The sequence below is a fragment of the Octopus bimaculoides genome, chromosome 2, assembly GCF_046866305.1.
Source record: "Octopus bimaculoides isolate indiv1 chromosome 2, ASM4686630v1, whole genome shotgun sequence".
NCBI lineage: Eukaryota > Metazoa > Mollusca > Cephalopoda > Octopoda > Octopodidae > Octopus > Octopus bimaculoides.
The window spans coordinates 164,078,988-164,100,434 of NC_142929.1; the positions used below are offsets into that span (position 1 = coordinate 164,078,988).

The 21,447-nt window shown below is 32.5% G+C and overlaps 1 protein-coding gene across 23 annotated transcripts in view; it reads left to right on the forward strand.

The window, feature by feature from the left end:
- Positions 1–21,447, forward strand: part of LOC106875262 (kalirin) — a 549,719-nt gene that overhangs the window by 413,802 nt on the left and 114,470 nt on the right. For 14 of the 23 annotated variants that reach the window (XM_052965684.2, XM_052965687.2, XM_052965688.2 and 11 more), the window contains 10 exons: positions 896–997; positions 6,724–6,938; positions 8,932–8,998; positions 10,528–10,631; positions 11,825–11,894; positions 15,843–15,932; positions 16,593–16,685; positions 17,125–17,253; positions 17,822–17,857; positions 19,061–19,222. In XM_052965684.2, the coding sequence (XP_052821644.1) occupies positions 896–997; positions 6,724–6,938; positions 8,932–8,998; positions 10,528–10,631; positions 11,825–11,894; positions 15,843–15,932; positions 16,593–16,685; positions 17,125–17,253; positions 17,822–17,857; positions 19,061–19,222 (1,068 nt within the window). The remainder of the gene's footprint in view (positions 1–895; positions 998–6,723; positions 6,939–8,931; positions 8,999–10,527; positions 10,632–11,824; positions 11,895–15,842; positions 15,933–16,592; positions 16,686–17,124; positions 17,254–17,821; positions 17,858–19,060; positions 19,223–21,447) is intronic. The other 9 variants (XM_052965690.2, XM_089348002.1, XM_089348005.1 and 6 more) reach the window with 1 other exon arrangement.

The following is a 21,447-nucleotide window of genomic DNA, read 5'->3' on the forward strand; positions in this document are numbered from 1 at the left end:
ATATGAAGTTTAGCATTATTGTGAAATGTCTTTTCATTTTAACTGTATTTATGGATATGCATACACTGACACACTCACACATGTGCCTCAAATATATATATATATATATATATATATATATATATATATATATATATATATATATATATATCTCATATTTGGTTTTAGGGTTTTATTTCTGAAAAAAATACTGGTACTTTATATCAGTTGATCTCACAAGGAAGTTGTTCAGCTGTATGTGTGTGTGTGTGTAAGATTTCTAAATATCTGAGATTCAGGTATTCTCAGTTACAAATTATTCTTAATTAAATCAGGATTTAGTACATCCTTTATTGGTTCGGTGCAAAGTTCCTATTTATCTATTTATATTCCTAATGAATGGTACTGCCTCATTTCAGCACTGTGTCTCAGCTAGTGAACTTTCCGCCTCACTACTGTAAAAAAGCTAATTGAAATCTTTTATTTTGCTATACTAGTTACACTTCAATGTATTCTCATTACCACTCATTTTAAATATAGATCTTGAGTCAAAACTGGGATACTTTCTTTCCCAGTAAGTTCATCACCATTACCAGTATATGATCCACAAGGAAGGAATTTTTTTAACATCAGCTTCCTCACTTATTGAATCTTAACCCATGTGTTCCTGTTGATCTGCTGCTGCTGCATACTTTTAGGATATAACTTTATCCTTAATTAACTGCTGCTGCTGCCGCCACGATTGGTCTGTTTCTTGTAGGTTTATCCTCCTCCTCTTATTTTAGAACACACATTGCAATGCTGCTGGCCTATTTAGTTTCACTGCCAGAGCCTCTTATTATCATCTAACTTGTCTATATATCTACATCAAGCAGCTTATACTAACAGCATTGTGAATAATCTCCTCCTCTTGTAGGCCTCAACACTTTCTCTGAAGGCACAAACAGATGCTGCAACAGCAGCAGCTAGTGCTGTAGACTTGGCTACAGCACTAGAAAACATTGTCAAACAGAAGATGGTAAGTATCACACCAGCTCCTCACTGCTGTTGTCTTGCTGCTGTGGAATACAACAAACTTTGGCTTCCCCTTCAGATGGCATGTGTCTTATGTTCTTCTGTGTGTGTGTATGATTGTCATATATATATATATATATACATATACATATATATATTTATATATGATTGCAGCACTGCACATTTTTCATCTTATTTGTTTATTTATTTAGTATGTGTGTGTTTTATTTTTTTTGTTTGTTTTTCAGCATAGTTTTACTATTTTTATTTTCATAATTGCTGTTGCTTCTATTAAAAGATGTTTTTTTGTTTATTTTCATTTTGTGTGTAAATATTTTATTTGTTAATGACAGTGATGATTATGTTGTTATCTTTGTTGTATGCATGCAACTTTTCACTCTCTTTGAGTTTTTTCATACAACTCGTATTTATGCATATCCTATTATTATTATTATTATTATTATTATTATTATTATTATTATTATCGTCATCGTCATCGTGTTGTTATTGATATTATTACTACTACTAAGGTGGTGAACTGATAGAATCATTACCACAGCAGACAAAATGCTTAGCGACATCTCAACCATCTTTATGTTCTTAGTTCAAATTCCACTGAGGTCAACTTTGACTTTCATTCTTTCGGGGTCGATAAAATAAGTACCAGTTGAATACTGGGGTTGATGTAATTGACTTACCTGCTACCCAGAAATTGCTGGCTTTGTGCCAAAACTTGAAACTATTATTATTACTATTACTAAGTTTTTAAGGGCTTTGTTCTTTCTTTTAGTATTACTTCTTTTTTTTTTTAATTTCATTTCCACTGTTGTACCCTTTGGGTGGGGTTAACCTGCAAACCTCTATACTAAACTTTTTCTTAAGTTTTAGCAGATTTACAACTGTCACACCTGTTTTCTACATCTAGTTACCCTGCTTTATTAATGTAGCCCCTTACTAATTGTTGCATTACACTCTGTTTCATTACTATTATCAGCAGTAAGGTTATTTTGTTTTAATGTGACCAGATTCTACCACTGAATATTCTTATCAACTCTACATAGAATATGTACTAAGTTCTACATTTTATGACTATTGCTTAGTGTAAATGGCCAGTTAAGACTTATTTGAAAACCTTACTATCTGCAGATTTCTGAATATCCGTTACCTCTTTAGAAAATATGATTATATATAATATAAATATTTATCTTTGTTATAATTACTACCCACATATATTTTTACAGCTTTCAGTCACCCTGTACAACAGTCCCCATGTTACTACCATGTATCTACAACTGTTTGTTCCGCTATTTGTATTACTAAATATGTATCACATTCTATAAATAATGCAACTTGCTTTCACCTTGCACATACACACACTCTGTTTACTTTTCTTACATATATCCTACCTGCACATGCAACCAGCAGTTATATTGTGCAAACCATTGTGTATTCAATCAACTGCAGTTATTGCCCTGTACAGATTACAATGTATTTACCACGTCAACTAGTGCAAGCTGTTACATTGTACAAATCTCTGCACATCTATTATAGCTACTAACTGCAGTCACATATTACTCTGAAAATATTGTACATTGATGTAACAACTGGTGGTTTGGTTCCTTGAACAGGGCACTATGTTAGAAAGTGGCAGTTATGACTGTATAAGAAGGGAAAGGCGATGTAACTGTGTGGGCACCCAATTCAGTGTAATTCCCATCCCTCTCATTTGCGCGCACACACACACACACACACACACATGAATATATTTTTTTTATTATTCAATAGATTGCTGCAGTTGTGAAGATTAAGCATCGATTAAACAGTGAAGGTAGTTCCCCAGTGCAACTACCAGTTCCTTACCTTAATGCTACCATCAGTTACATAGCCCCCTTATACTGCCATCAATTAGATTACCCACTCCTATACTATCATCAATCTATGTTCAGTAATAATAGTTGGTTACAAAATCAAGTCAGTCTTTATATGAACACCTGATCTAGATTTATCACCACCTTGCTAACAAATAAACTACAAAAGGATACCTAGAGGTCTTGTAAAATACACAGGACATCTATATATTGTTTTGTATTTTATATACACATGTAGTGGGGTGGGTTTTTCATAATGTATTCCTTAGAAAGAAAATGTGTTTCTTCTGATGTTCATCACCTATATATATCTATATATATATATATATATATATATATATATATATATATACAGTAGAATTAGAAATAGTACAGTATTATATACTTGATACAGTATCATATATTTGAAGAAATGAATAAGAATGGCTTTTTGGATAATTTTTCTACTTTAATAATTAGATGTTATAAATCATTAAGTGTTTATTCAAAACAGTCATAATTTGTAAATACCTAATGATTTATAAACATCTAATTATTAAAGTGGAAAAAATATCAGAAAAGTCATTCCTATTCATTTCTTCAATGTGTGTGTACGCACACACATCCATTCCTTGCAAGCAGCCTGCAACTAGTGAGATCAACCCTGTGGATCAAGGAGTAGATTGTTTGGTTTAAAAGCATAACTCCTTCCATACACCTTAGTGTATGGAGGGAGTTGTGCTTTTAATGTATACTTTTTTATATATATATATATAAATAATAAAAAAAACAAAGAACAAGCACAAGAAAAAAAACAACGCGAGTATTAGCAGATGCTCAGGGAAGGAAAGAAAGGTGGTTTATATATATATATATATATAAATTCAGTCAAACTAAAGAATACCACAATTTTAATAAAATAAACAATTGACTTATATGTGTGCAAAATGGCACACATTATCTGATTTCTGTGTTGTTGTTGTCATTGTGTGTGCATGCAGCTTTTCAGACACCTTAATTTTTTATTTTTTTTTTGTAGAACTGGCATAATTCTTTATGTGTAGTTTCTAATTTAGGGGAAATATAATTGTATATTATCGTTAAGGAAATCATTGTTATTGTTGTATGAATTAGAATTGGTAATGCTGGTTAAAATACCTTGGGATGCTTTGATTTATGTCCTTTTACTGACTGGGTTGAAGTTAACTTTTCATCTTTCCTGGGTCAATAGAGTAAAGTACCTGTTGAGAACTGGGGGTGATTAAATCGACTTCACCTCTCCCTAAAACTGCAGCTCTATCTTAGTTAAAAGAAATCTTTATGAAAAAAAAATCATCATCATCATTATCATCGTCGTCGTCATTGCTGCTGCTATGATTTCTGTGTATGTAAGAAATCAGATATGCCTGTATATGTGTATATCTGATTGCTTACTTAGGTAAATAAGTTTTTGATTCTGTGAGTGTAGCAACTTCAGTGACGGTGAAAATAGTAACGTAGCTCTTCTTGTGTTACTGAAACTAGAACTACATAGCTTTACTTCATTCCTTCACTGACGTCAATCAATGAAACACAGTATGTAATGAAATGGTGCTTTGAGAGGTTACACATTTATGATCAATGTTATTGACAGATCACCCATAGACAATATCAATGAATTATATGTTTTAACAGATGGGTGCTCTTTTTACTACTAACCTCTTATCTATGAATTTGAAAACTTGCCTATTTTTTCATTTAGACAGACAGGTAGTGTAATGTGGATTTACTTGGCCTGGGACACAGCATCTAAATCTATATAATGATGAAAAATAATATAGTTATATAGTATTAACACATATGAGTGTTAATAGATTTAGATCGAACATAACTCTGTTAAATAAGAAGATATGAAAAATATGAGAAATCCTGTTAAATCCTTCAGAAGTTATGACTGACAGTTGCTAGTATTCTTGATTTTGTCAATACTCATATTTAATATTCTTATTTGTGGACTTTATCATCACATGTACAGTCTCCAACTGAAGACTATACTATCACATGAATGAACCATCCTTTCGTGTGAAGGACCGTCTCATCACATGGGGGCCGTTCAGTAATGTGAGGACTATTGTCTTGGTAAGACTGTTCAGAGATCAGGAATCTACATTAATGTTGCTATTGTTATATAACTAAGAACATAATGCTTCACATAATAAGTTTAGTAGTCAGCTGATAAACTGACTTTGTCTCCAGAACTCAGTTATTTAAAAGAGCTGTTTAACAATTAAGAGAATATTATGCCATTTTCATATGTGCTTTTTGTGCTAGACTGTTGATGGTCAGTAGACTTAAATTAACTATAAGTCTAAGATGTGAACTGTTAGTGACCAATAAATGTTGACCGCTAGTTGTCAGTAGACTAAATTAATTCTAGGTCTTAAATATAAACTGCTAATAGACAATAGACTAAATTATAGTAAAAAACCACAAATGTTAGACACCATTAAAGTACACATTGTCTTTATTGGTAACTTAAAATCTACCAATAAATCTGCTTTTCTAGTTGTCTTTATTACTGCACAGTTTACAGTTCCTGCTACACAGGTTATGATAAAACTGCATATTTTATGTTTACTGCACAGTTAATGATGTTACAGCACAGTTTACAATTTTACTGCACCATTTGTGATGTTACTGATCAGTTTAATTCCATTATTGCACAATTTGTGGTGTTACTGTTCAATTTACAATGTCACTGCACAGTTTATATATTGTTTATTGCTGTGATTTATGATACTTCAGTTGTTTGCTCTTTGATCTGTAACAGTTACCCAGTATTGTGTGTGCGTGTGTGTAACATTTTATTTGTTTTCACTATTGAACTAATCGATGTTCAGTGATTTAAGACTTACACATTAACTTCAAGCAATGTTGTTTTGTTTTTCACTTGCTAGTTTGTTTCTATTTAAAATATATATATATTTTAGATATGTCCGTTCTCTATACACTGTGTTATCCTTGTTTTCATTCTGAGCATAATTTTCATTTGGTTGCATAGACTGCAAAATTGAAAGAGAGGCATATCAGCCATTAGATCTTTTATGAATGTTTTTGTTCTATTTTTATCACTTAACTCCTCTACTCTTTAAGGACCTTGTGCTTATGCTGGGCATCATCATCATCATCATTATTATTATTATTATTATTATTATTATTATTATTATTATTAAGGCAGCAAGATTGCAGAATCATCAACACATCAGGCAAAATACTCTGAAACATTTTGTCTGTCTCTACATTCTGAGTTCAGGTTCTGCCAAGATGAACTTTGCCTTTCATCCTTTTGGGGTCAGTAAAATAAGTACCAGTTGAGCAATAGAGTCAGTGTAATTGACCCCACCCCCACCCCCAAATTCCAGGCCATGTGCCTGTAGTAGAAAAGATTATTATCATCATCATCATCATCATTGGGAGTGTATTAGGCTGGAGAATCAAGGTAGCACCAGACAAAATACTTTGTATTATTTAGTTGTAGAGCTCTTTATGTTCTGAGTTCAAGTCTTGTTATGACTGACTTTTTCTTTCTTTCCAGATCAAAAACATACCAGTTTTAGGATTACTCTAAATGGGAAATCTCCCTTTCTACAAATTTTTTCATCTTGTGCCTATCTTTGAAATCCTTATCACAATAATTTCAGAATATCTGGTTTATGAGCCTTCTACTCTGATGTATTTGTTGACTAACAAGACTTAGCCATTACCCATGTAATATACTGTTGAGATCTACTCAAGGTTATTTTGATAGCATTTAAGAAAACTGGCCTTTTCTTAGTATCATTTACTTCCAACAAAGTTTATTTCATCATTTTCACTTTTATCAACTTTCTTTTCACTTTTATAGGAACAAACTGAGCCTGGTTCAACATCAGCTTCTTCATCATTAACTCAAGCTAATACCACTACTACTAATACTACAACTAGCACAACTGCTGGAAGTGGAGATCAATCAGAAACAACAGAAGAGCAGACAAAGGGTTCGAGTGGTGGTGGGGGAGGAGGAGGCAGCAGCAGCAGCGGAGATGTAGCAAATAAAGAAAAATATATTCTTAAAAGAAAGTAAGTACTGTCAGTAAGAAAGCTTTCCATTAGTTTTTTATCTGCACAAATATTCCCAAATATGATATTGTTTGATACATAGACATTATAAATAACAATCTGAAAGGCCCACTGCCAGGTCTCAACCCATGTATCTATAATTTACTGAGCAATACATATATAATTTACTGAGCAATAGATATATCTTGTCCAGAGACGTATGACATTTTTTTATCGCAAATTATTGCTTTATAATATCTAATATAATTTACATAAACATCTCAACAGTTGATACATCAGATTGTGTTTATATCTGGGACACAAGACTGGATTGTATAATTAAAGGGGATATAGTGTTAAGAAACCAAAGTAGGTATGAATTATATATTTTTGCTATAGACCTGTGTTTGTGTAGCAAACTAGTTGTGTTTATGTTTCATATTAGTGAAAATAGAGATGCTTTATCCATTTGTCAGAAAGATACTGGTAATAAATGAAAACATGCCAAGGCCACATCCAAAGAGGGCAACCCAACTAATTGGTATGCAGTAATGTACCAACACCCTTCACCATCTAGCTCTTTGACATGGTATTACCTTGTTTTATCAAGGGTGAATTGGTAGAGTTATTGGAATATCTGAGAGAATGCCTAACAATATTTATCCTAACTTTCTTTGCTCTGAGTTCAAATCCCACCAAAGTCAACTTTATTTTTCATTCTTTCAGGGTTGATAAAAAATGTACTAGGCTAGATAGTTTACAGTATTTGCTCCAACTCTGTGTTCTAAGTTGAAATTCCACTATGGCCTATTTGGCTGATAGACTTTTAATCTGTCATCTGGTTTAATACCACCACTGCCTTTACATTGTCCACTCTGTTGCAAGCACTTGGGCCAGGTCTCTGATTTGAGGATATCTCCCCCCCCCCCGCCTCCATATACTCACAGTTTCAGAAGCCCAAACATTGCCTTCCCTCCAGACTTATATATAAAATGTGTTTTATAATTATAACTCTTTAGAGCTGACTTGTATTTTATCCATGATCTTCTCAAGCCTCACATCAACTATTTTTTTTTTGTCTTCCACTGCAACACATCAGCCCCTTTGGAATTTTCTTCTTCTTCTTCATGTTTCTCCTACAATTGTAAACTGGGGGCTGTTCAAGAGGAACATTAACAAATTCAGTCTCCTTGTTCTTGAAGGGCCTGCAAATGTCATTAGCAAAGCTCTTTCTTCAAGAACAAATCATTAAAAAAAATGTAAAGAGATTTGAAACATAGTCAGTGGAACTGCTGTTGTTGATACTTAGTGATATCATGCTGTTTTAATCCAAGTCATACATGTTATCTCTCTACTTCTTAACTCCTCTTTAGCTCATCAGAAGAAATGAAGCCATAACTGGTCATTGTATTTAGGTCTATCTGACATGCAAGTGGATAGCCAAAGCTGTAAGGCTATTGATAACTGTGTTAGGTTTGAACTGGATTTAAATACCATTCTCAGATTAATTATTTAGTTCCACATCAACACATGGTTAAGTATAAGCAATTTCTGTTGTTTCTAATAAAATTTATCAGCTTAACCACCACTCTCACTACCACTACAACCACCATTATCATTACAATTATCATCAACCAGAACCACCACATCATTATCATAAAACAAACACCACAGCCTTCACAAACATCACTGCAACCATCACCACCTTCAAAAACCTTCAGTTTGTTTTGGTGTGTAAGTCTGGACCCAACTCCATCTTTTGGTTTTATTTCCAGCAATGTGTATCTATATAAACTTGTAACATGTGGAATGTTGATTGAGTAGACCTGTGGTCAAAGGCTTTCTTGCCATAACCATCCAGTCTATTGTCTCAGATTACATTATACCTACTTTCTCATTCCATTTCTTTTTCTTTGAAGACAAAGAGTATGTGTGATTTGAGAAAGATTTAACTGCTGTTCACTCATTCGTCATTGATATAGCCTTCAGTAACAATACTTGTTTCTCTTTTCAGTTATGTGATAAAAGAGTTGGTTGAAACTGAGAAGGATTATGTTAAAGACCTTGGTCTTATTATTGAGGTAAGTTCATATTAAACATTGAGAATGTATCTGTCAACTTTAATATAAAATGAACTCTACATGTACATGGGGAGATTGTGTATGTAACTGTCATTTGAGATGGTAGCTATATACAATTAGTTAACATCCTGTGTTAAATAGATGCACATTTTTGACTGTAGAACATTCTGGTAGATATACGTTTGGGTAAAGCAACTATAGGTATTGGAAAATTTGTCATTGTTATATCACTATGTCTGGCCTTAAGGTTGTTGTTGAGCACCAGGTCAATCCTGATGCAAGTCATTGTATTTAGGTCTATCTGACATGTAAGTGAATAGCCAAAGCAGAAGGGCTGTTGATAACTGTGTCAGGTTTGAACTGGATTTAAATACCATTCTTAGATTAATTACTTAGTTCCACACCAACACATGGTTAAGTGTAAACAATTTCTGTTGTTTCTAATAAAATTTACCAGCTTAACCATCACCCTCACTACCACTACAACCACTGAAATAATTCTATTTGTGATAATCCCATTTTTTATTCTGATATAGTGCATCTTGGATTTGTGTATGTTGTGGTTAAGAAGCTTGCTTTCCAACCACGTGATTTTCGATTCAATCCCACTGCATGACACCTTGGACAATAGTCTTTTATTGAAGCCCTGTAGGTAGATTTGGTAAACAGGAGCTGAAGGAAGCCCGGTGTGCATGTGTGTGTGTGTGTGTGTCTCTTTGACTTGACATTGTGCAGTAGTTGTAAGCAAGCTTCACCATCATACAAGCAGTGTTGTTCGTTTCCAGTTTTCTGTGAAAGCATGTCCAACTATAGGGAAATATTACCTTGCTTGGAAACAAGTGAGGGTTGGTGACTTGAAAGGCATCCAGCAATAAAAAATATGCCTCAACAAATTCTATCTGAGCCATGCAAGCAACAAAAAATACACCACCTGTCTTCGTCTGTTGTATTTTCGTGAATTCTCCCCATATATATATATATATATATATATATATATATATATATATATCATCGTTTAACATCTGTTTTCCATGGATGGTTTGAAAGGAGCTGGAGAGCTGTCCAAGCTCCAATTGTCTGTTTTGGCATGGTTTCTATGGCTAGATGCCCTTCCTAACGCCAACCACTTTACAGAGTGTGCTGGGTGCTTTTTATGTGTTACTGGCATGAGTGTGGTGGCATATATATATATATATATATATATATATATATATATTGGTAAATTATTGAAAATTGCCTTGGTGCTTACGGGTTTTCAGTTAGCTAGTCAAATAGTTTGTTGAGGAAGGTCTTGCTGCAACTTTATATGGTATCAATGACTTACATTTAGTTTGTCATTTAGTTTGTGACTCATCCTATATTGTTTATCTTTTGTTGTAAACTATTCAGTTTGTCAGATTTTCTGAACGTACTTTCATTGCATATTATTTCATCTGTATTGCTATCATTATTCTCATCGTTATCATCATAATCATCATGTTTGTATTCCGATATGACAGTTTTATGTAATAAATTTCTGTTGTATTCAGGGCTACATGGGCTACCTAAAAGAGAATCCATTGAGAGACGGCATGGAAGGAAAGGATAAGATTATATTTGGTAATATTCATCAGATATATGATTGGCATCGAGAGTAAGTATCAGGTTATCTTTAGATCCTCTCTCAAACTGATATTTAACTACACATACATGCACATTCACACATTCATAGATTGATATACACACACATCCACACACATACCTACATTCACTTAATCACTCTCAAATTCATACTCACACTCATTCACATCCACACACTTGCAAGTATATTCTTATACATACTTACATGTGTGTGTGTGTGTGTGTGTGTGTAAATTTACAAATAAAATGTACTCAGTATTGCACCAGAGTATAGTTATTTATGGAGTGTTGAAATTTGCAATTAGTTATGTAGGTAATGATCCTCCAATTCATATGACTCATTCATGTGAGCAAACTCTAAATTGCTTGCTAATTCATTCTTTGGAAATAATTATTATATATCATATTGCAGCTGCAAATTTGTCAACAACTATTACTCGGTTTATTTGACAGTACCCGCCTCCTCTGCACATATGCCATGGCTGCCCTTCATAGAGTGGGTTGACTGCATTTGACTGCCACAGTACTATTTTGGAGAAGGGAGTTGTCTGATGGCCACGTCTCTCTCTCTCATATATATATAGCCACTCACACACACATACACACATACATTGTTGTTAATGCGCCAGGATAGGGGTTGGATAATCCAGATGCCACCAAATATTCACATGCAAAATTAATGTTAATAAAGTGATTAAAATGTCAAGTAGTGTAAGATGAGGTGAAGTAGAATTCTTGTAGCAGATCTCTTCTCTAGAAAATAACAAAGAGTCACTAACTGAAACAATAGAACTCTCAGTGAGAAGAAGTCTGTGTGGAGTTGCTTGACCTACTAGAAATAGCAGGCAAATCCTCAGATCACACTTTATTATCTTAGAAAAGTGAGAACACAATGGATAATGTGTGCTTGGGAAAAAGACAGAATGGTCAACATTTGGAATATCCTTGATTATATTTCTGCATGATCAAAGTTACCTGTGGCTAAATAGCAACATACAATTTTCAGATCCTTGCAACACAATAAATATTCCTGCTTCTGAACTTTATTGAGCTGACATTTGCCAGTATAAACACAGACTCTCTCTCTCTCTCTCTCTCTCTCTCTCCCCCCCCCCTCTGCTTTCTTTCATTAGTTTCATCAGTCTTTTTTTTTATATTGTTTATCCACTGTGTGTTATTTTTTTATTTATTTATTTTTCTTTTCAGAATATTTCAACCTGAATTAGAAAAATGTATAGAAGAACCTGATAAGTTAGGATCTGTGTTTGTAAGATATGTGAGTATCTTTAACTCTTTGTTACTAATTCACAGTTACTAGTAATTAATATGGTAATAAGTTATCTACATTTGAAGGATACTTTTTCTAGTTATCAACAGTGTTTCAGTAAACTTTATACTATTGTGCTAGTTTCTACCAACAGTACAGAAGTAAATATTACTGTATACCACAGTACTATCAGTCAACTTGGCATCAGTAAACATCACTACATAATTACTATTGCACTAGTCACTATCATCTCTAGAGAAGCAAAGAATACTACTGTACTAGTTTCTACAAGCAGTACAGGAATACTAGTTTCAACATATTAGTGTACTACTGACAGTGCAGAAATAACCTACATTATACTACTGTACTAGTTACTAGTTACTAGTTACAGTAGACAAGTAAACAATACTATACACTATTCTAATATCTATTAACAGTACATAGTAAACAATACTGGATATTATTGAATTATACTTTTCCAAGTACAAATTAAATACACTTAAAGCAAGTTTAATTAAGCTCAAAGTAAATTAAAATGGCACCATCAGACTTTTGATGTCTTTATCTAATGAGTAATAAATTACAGTTCAATTTTAAACCTTCGTAAGAATAATCTATTTTGGAAATACATAACACAGCTACTGTTATCATAAATACAACTGTTTCAGTGAAATCATTCTTCAGTCAAGATGTCTTACTGTATAAATTGTTGAGATGCAGTCAGTCCTTACATTGAATGTAAATGTTAATTGTTGGCATTCATTTAAATCACTCGAGTGACTCAGTATTTTCATGTTCAATCTTCTGGACTTTGTTATGGACAGCTCTGCAATACAAATATGGTACACAGTCTCTACTTACCCAATTATATGCTATTGTCTTAAAACCATGTACAATAGCAATAGAGTCCCAGTCTTCTCATTCAGTAGCAGACAGTACATGCATACAAGTTTCAAGTGCAAGCTTCTTGTATGCCCCACACCCACTTGCTTCCCTGTTTGACACAGTACTTGTAACTTGAGATAAGCTATCTTGCTCTGAGACTGGCTTTCATCAACTGTAAGTAAACACAGCATTGAAAACCTAAGTCAAATGATGAAATGAATTCAAGCTTGAAACAAAATAGCATAAGACCTAACAATTTAAGATATAGACATCTGTTGTTTTATCTCATTATCTGCTATTTAATTTGCTCAGTGGTAATTTTAGTTTGCTTCAAGGTTATTCTAATTTGTTTCAAGATTAACATGCTTCGAGTTTATTTTAATTTGTACCTGCGGAGGTATACATTCATACATGTCAACATTACATAGTAAGCATCATTATATACTGCTGTATTCATTTCACAAGATACATGATCACTTCAATAGGTAAGAAGAGTCTAATAAACTGGAACACTCTATTAAACTAAGAAGTATTGAGAGAACTGTTTAATTACGATTTTATATTGTATCAAGTGTTTAGTTGTATCTATATATCTGGTATGTATTGTTTGATATTTCTAGAAGAATGCAGATGAGAGTAATGCAGTTATTAATCAGTTACAGTTGTTTTGCTATTTAGTGGAAATTTTACATCAATGAAAAAAGTTATGTAAACTCATATAATATTAAATGAAATTTTCCACCAACCATCTCTGTCATTCTTGGTGTAAATGTAATACTAACATATGTAGCTGATATTGGTTAAACAAATATGAGAAAACAAGCTGCTTATAAGATCATAGTAATGAATTAAATAGTAAGTTATTGCACTATCAGGGAGACACTCAAATGGAGCAACTGTGAAGACAAAGTATCATCTTAGTTCCCATTCATTGGAGCTATTGTAAACTTCCATATTTAGGGAACTAAAAATTTATTGTATGCATGTATACTAGTGGAGAGATAAGTAGACTAAGAAAATATGATGGAGAAGTTGAAAGAGGTGAGAGTTTACTAATATATTCTAAAAAGTGCCATTAATAAGAGGAAGAAAAATATAAAGAGAAAATCAGGACAGATAAGATTTAAAGGATGAAAACAGCTAATTAGAATAACAGTACAGAATACAGTTGTAAGGCTACTACTAGAATTATGGTTTGATATTATTAGATGAATTAGATCTGAAATTAAATAAAATTATTAGTTAAAAAATAAAAAATTAGCTATTCAAGAAAAATTTTAAGTTGGAAATTAAGATGGTGAGAACATTTTATATGGAATCATTTGTGATAAGAACTGGAGTAACACAAAGAATAAGAATGTTATTTTTAATTCTTATTAAAACTAAGTGAGTTAGCTAAATGGAATTTCAATAAAGTTTTATTGAATTGGTGGGAACAACAGGTCAATAATTCAAAACCCTTATTAATTAGAACTGCCCTACACCTGATAATTTTAAGTGCTTCCATAGAACATAAATTACAACTATACCCACTCCTTTTGTATGGAAATGCAGTATGTATAATTGACTACAAAATTGAGTTAATATTTCTCTCTTTGAGATCCCAGATAAATTTATCTAGTGAGGTACTCAGGTCTTTCTTTTGTTACTAAAGCAATGTATATGTTTATGTAAGTATATGTTTATGTGATCTAAATTCAAAACAGTTATACACTAAATACTTCTAAGACATTGTTTATTTAAAGGCATCTATTTTGATCCCTATAATTACACATACTGTTAGGTGTATTATCTGAAGAGATATTGTATACTGCATTAGTATTATTGTTATAGCTGAAAGGGGACTCTAAAGTGCAAGTGTTATTTATACCAGATAGAGGTATATCATTCCCAAAGGATTGAGTATTGTACTTGCTATATGAAAGATTAACATCATGTTTTTCATTACTAATACTATTTAATTTCCTATTGTTAATAGCTGCAATATTTTCAGCTAACTTAGGTGTGGTAAAATGTATGAACTTCCCAGTGTATCAAAGATTTTACTATACAGTAATCCCTCGACTATCGTGGGTGTTACGTTCCAAAACCTTCCACAGAAATAATTAAAATCTAAAAACATATAAATACCTATCGGCTGCAGAAACCCAGATATACTGAGGAGTCCGCGATATAAATTTACATATATTAGCCAGAAAAATCCATGATGTACCAAGTGTGCAATAGGTGAACCATGATATGGTGAGGGATTATTGATGTTTAACCTTCCAAAGCCTTAAGATTCCAGAAATATCCAAAACTAAATTAATTCCAAAACAGATTTAAGCCATGTAATATTTCTCTTATATAATCTATTTTTGCCAATTTTATTATTGTTTGAGTGATGTGCAGATTCTGCTCTCATGTGATACATATACACCTGAATTGTGCCATAGCTAGAAGAGTAGAGGGATGAGTGTTGGGAAGATGAGGGGTGAGGAAACATTTGAAGGGGTGCAGGAGCAGGGCCCAGTAAGTATATAGAGATAAACAATGCTGTAGGATCTCATTTACATTGAGATGGATGTGTCTTCTCAAGCACAGCAACAGCAAATCCCCAATAGTCCTACTAATTTCTGTGTACAGTAAAAATCATCAACATCATGTTTATATATTAATTCAGTTACCATAGATTTTAAGCCAACACTATAATAAAGGCTGTGAAGAGACTGTAAAAATATTTAAATAAAATGTGACACTAAAACTTTTTTCCTAGAACTTATTTTCTGTATTTAAAATATTTGCTATAATTAAATTAATTATTGATTCAAGCAATTATCAGTTCAAATAATTGTTTTTCCAAGCAACTGTTTTCAACAAATTGGCATCAAACCATATACAGTATGTCTTTCAATCTAAATATTGTATATAGTGTATCATTTGATCTATATAATATATAATGTTTTGTTGTCGGTCTGTATATTCTTAAGTTTATTTTAACCTGCAAAATCAAGGCTGGAAATATCAAAATTTTTAATAATTTTAAAGCAATTCTTTCAGATTATATCTATAAATTTTTATTTTATATTTCAGGAAAGACGGTTGTATATGTATGTAAAATATTGTGAAAACAAACCAAAATCTGATTTTTTAGTTGCAGAATATATAGATTCATTTTTTGAGGTAAAACTTTTTTCATACTTTCACTCTATTATATTTTTATAGTAACAACATGTTATTATTGACATTAAGATTATTTGTTAACAGTGATTATAATTTGGTAGGGAAGAAGGCAGAAAAGGGGGAAAATCATTTTGTCCACTTCTGTACATGAAATAATTATTGATCATAGATAGCACTTTACCACAACAGTGTGTTTTGAGGAAAGAGAGTGTGTATCTGTGTGACTGTATATGAAAGTAATATATAAAAACAGATAGTGTAAAGAAGGAAGATAAGCAAAAAATATTAAATATTCTCTTAAATTTTATTGCTTTAAAACAAGAGTTTGCATCATAGAAACAAAAGCAGTATCAGTTATCCTGTACTAAAAAGGGTTTTAATAGAGAAGATGAATCTTGTGTAACTTAATAAACTGAGTAAAGATTATTTGCCAACATAATGTGGCAGTCCTGGTTAGGATGATTGTTACTGTTATTTAGTCTCAGGAAAATCATCTTCGGCTGGCTATACGGCACACGAATCTTTACTCTAGAGTACTGTTACTGAATGTCTCTCGTTCAGAGATTTAGAAATAATAATTTTCTATTTATAAGCTGAATTTTCCAATTTGATTAATTTCTATTTTTGTGATAATTGACCGATTCTTTTCAATACTTCTAGGACATCAGACAAAAATTAGGTCATCGACTTCAGCTTCAAGACCTGCTTATCAAACCTGTTCAAAGAATTATGAAATATCAGCTTTTATTAAAGGTTTGTTGAAAATATCTTCTGAATTTCATTGTTTTATCATCTGTAAAGATCTGTTAAATATTTCACAAATTTTTGATAGAAGATTTAATATTGTCTGTCTAATTTGTTTAGAAGATTTAATATTGTCTGTCTAATTTGTTTAGAAGATTTAATATTGTCTGTCTAATTTGTTTAGGAGATTTAATATTGTCTGTCTAATTTGTTTATTGTGTTAAGTTAATGGAGAAGAGAGATTCAATTAGAGAGACTATATTAAAAGAGATAACATATTGATATAACTAACTAGTTTTATAGCTTTTAGGAGTCTTTATGCAGTTTTAATCATTGATAACTGGCTTCATTTTTAAAATTCTTTTTCGGCAATCTGGTAAAGGATAACTTGTTTTGTGGGGAATTTTCATTGAATGTAAAATTATTCTACAAAATTTCTTTCCAACAGGATATTTTAACACATACTCAGAAAGCTGGTTTGGATACTGCTGACATACAGAAGGCTGTGACTGTGATGTGTGTTGTACCAAAAGCTGCAAATGATATGATGCAGGTTGGCCGCCTACAAGGGTTTGATGTAAGTTTCTGTCTTCATCACTTTAATATTTCCTTTTTTTATCGTTCCAATGATTGAAGCAGCTTTTCACAGGAGTGGAATTTATCTCAAAGCCTGAAAGATTTCTTTATTCTCCTCCTAATTATTTCATATTAATTCTTTGTATAAATTTGTAGATGGTGGAAAGTAAGAAAGATTTCGTAGAAATTTTTTCTCCCATCAGTAAAGGCACAGTTGATAAAATGTTGTGGTGCTGAACTACTGACACCTGGTCATAAGTTCAAATCTTATTGCTGTCAATTTAACGCACCCCTATCAAGACACTCTATGAGTCTGTTTGCTTACATAAAACAGATAAGGTTCTACTCTTACTTCTCATTTGACAATCATTAGAAATAGCATCCATCTAGCATTTAAAACAATTGTTCCATCAAATTAGCTACAGCAACCTATTAAAATGTTTATAAAACATTAAAAGAAGCATCAGTAAACTGTTGTTAATGAGATGATGTGATACTTTGATATATTAATGAGATAGTTAGGCATAATTAATAAACCTAAATATACTATGCTCTTGTCTTTGATACAGGGTAAATTAACTGCACAAGGAAAGTTATTGCTTCAGGTGAGTATTTTTATTTCTCTCTTTTCTGTTCCTTTCTTTATTCTTTGTCCATTTCTCTTAAATTCCACCTCTGTTGCCAGATGTTAGAATTTGCTGCAGATTATTGCCAATTTTGTAGCATTCATTCAAAGTGATTTCTTCTTCTGGATAAGTTATTACTTCATTGAAGAATTTCTGGAGAGGAAGTTTTTAATCTGAGTATTGCAAACAGCAAATTACTAATAAAAAGGGAACTGTATCTCTTAATGGTGTTCGTTTATAGTTAGTTGAAATGGTTTGTTGATAGTCAACTATTTTTATCAGAGCCACTCTAGTCCTGTTGGTAAATAGTTATTGTTCATCCCATTTTACCACTGTTCAAGCTGAACTTTGATCAAAAACACTCCAACAGTGACCATCCCATCTTTTCCCCAGACACAATGCACCAAAAATTACATTATTCAGCATGTCCTATTTTGAATATTGAAAAATATGATGGGGGGGGGGGCTGTTTCTAGCAGGTTGAGCAACTACACAAAGGCACTGTTGTTGACTTGTTAATAAATAGTAGTGAGCATCAAAATTATATAATGACTTTGTAAAATGGAGTAGACAACAAATTATTTTCCCTTGCATTTTATGTATCAATGATTAACTAATTACATTGTCACAGCTAGTTAACTTTTTAAATATATTTATAATTTATTTCTTAAACTTTTTTCATGAAATAATGTTGTAAACTGATTTTGAGTATATCCATTTTCTTTGCTCTTACCATACACTGATATATTTGAACTAGTGTCCTCAACTTGGTTGTAATAGTCACAACCTTTCAGCTGTTGTCATCTCTGACCTTTAAGTGCTTGTTGCTTTTGAAAATTCTCACAGAATTTGGAACTGAATTCTTTTAAATCCAAAATGGTAGATTGTTCACATTCCATTGTTCATACCTTGGACATTCTCCTTAGTACTAATTCCATAATGCAACTAATTCATTATGTTTCAACCAGAGAATATATAGCTTGAAAGACTCACCTCAAAAATTATTATTGGTCATCATGTCTTAAATTATTTCTAGACTGGATCGTGTTAACTTTACATAATTTGCTTATTAATTCACACATTTGTTCATTAATTCACTGATCTTTCCATTTCTTTACTGATGAAATAGATGACTACCTTTGTTCAGTATTACTTAAGTTTGTTCTATTTGTCTGTTCACAGGAAACTCTACTGGTTGGTGAAGTCACAGAAGGTAGTCACTCCAAATTTAGAGAAAGACGAGTGTTTCTTTTTGAACAGATCATCATTTTTAGTGAAGTGATTGAGGACAAGAAAAGGGGCAGTTTTTCTGATGCCAATTATATTTATAAAAACAGTGTAACGGTAAGGTTATATCAGTCATTACTCTTCCCATGTCTCCACCCTTTCTTTTTCTTTTTTTAACATTTGTTTATGTGAAGTCCAAGTTCAGCCCTGAGCAAGCAGACCTATGACTAAAGGTATTCCAACCATGACCATCCCATCCATTAATCAGACAGTTTATCTGGAACTACATTAAGCAATGTGTCTCTTTTTTAGGGCAGTAGGATACAATTTAAGGGAGATTTAACTGCTACTTCTAGCAGATCAAGAAATGACTATATTCCAGATATTTGACTAGAAGTAACAGCCACTCTTTATCATAGCTAATGTTTACATGACAGAACTATGTCTGTGTATCATTGTAGTGATTAAGACCTTAGTTCCTCATCATATAACTAGTCTCTTTTCTCTCTCTTTTTGTCTCTCTTTCCCAACTGTTTCTTTCGCTCTCCTTACTCCTTCTTCCCCCTCTCTCTCTCTGTCTCCCTCCCTCCCCCTTCTCTCACACACATACACACACACACACACAAAGCACCAACGACATGTAAAATTTACAAAGCTGCTCTTTTCCTCTGACATTAACTGAGATGGTACTTGAAGTGTGACATTTTAAAGTAGGGAACATGGCACCGTTTGCTTGGTGCACATCTGGTGTAATTAACAAATACAGAAATTAATAAACACTATGTATGACTAACAAACTGGGTAAATGAGCTAACAGAGACAGGGCATTTAACTCTTCTTGCAGAAAACTTAGTATTTATAGTAGTTATATATTCATTTAATAATTATGCACCCATCCATCCAACAGATATACTCTCGTTTAATAGTTATTCTCTTAGAGTTGATTAGTTACTCCTTATTTTCTATTACTATGTTACATATCTGGTTGTATTATTGTAGATTAGTCATTCCTGGTTTTGTATTTGCTGTGTCACATATCTATCAGTATAACTGAAGTACATTAGTTTACTCTCAGTGTAATGCATGTGGTGGTTTTACTAAAGACAATTAGTCTCTCATGTTGTGACTATATTACTTTCTGTAATACTGTGGTTGCATTTCTTTGAATATTGCTATGGTTATGAAATTGTGGTGACCAGTTTGCCACATGAAAGCATCTATATCTTAATGATGATTTTTGTTTACTAACACTTGCACACACACACACATGCACACACAACCAACCAACCATATGTGTTTTGAAGAGAGAGAGAGAGAGACAGAGAGAGACTGAAATATTACCACACAAAATAAGAGCTTAAAACAAAATCTATTCTTTGAAACAAAAAATTTAGAGCCAATTCAGAATATTTATGGTTAATAGTTGAGTTCTCTTGTTTTCTTATAAATTTGTTAAATATTAGGTTTGTTAGATACTTTTCTGTTTTCAAGTTCTACTTGGACAGATATGGTTTTTTTCTACTTTCTTGACTTTATAAAGATAAAAATAAGTAAGTCCCTAAGGCAATAAGGTAGTTTACTGTCTTCTGCTATATATCTACAATATCTGGACTATATAATGGTTAAGGGATAGTCTCTAAAACAGTAAAATGGTTTACTCTTTTCTACCATATAAAAACTGTAAATTACTTGTTGATCAACATAATTAGTAATTCTAACAGCAAAGATAACTAACTGAAGAAAGCAGGAATGAGACTGAACTATATTGATTGATACCTATTATTGGCAGCTAGGTGAACAGATTCAAGGACTGTGGTCAAGACTGAATCACATTGATTTAATGCCCGTGACATTATAAAGTAGGAAACACAGCACCATTTGCTTGTTACATATCTTTGTAATTAGCAAAAACAATAATTAATAAATAGGTGACTGCATAGAGGCTTTGTGTGACTGATTGTTACTGGAGTGATTGATAGACTGTGGCCAGAGACTGAATCAATTTATCTGGTATCTATCACTGTCAGCTAAGTAGATTGATTAGTGGACTGTGGTCTGAGGTTGAACTATATTGATGTAACACGTTCATCTGACAAGTAGCTGAACTGATCAGTGGATTGTAGCTCTAAGCTGAACCATATTGATGTAGTACCTGTTATTGACAATTAGGTGAGCTAAGACAGCATATAATAAAGTATCTGTTCAGAAATATGCCAAAACATCAGCACCACATATGAACTCCAGGCTTCCAACAAATAATCCACTTCTGTAACCAAATGGCTATTTCCACTAAACTTTAACTGTATACCCTAGTAAATATTTGCATAGAGTGGATTTGAAGA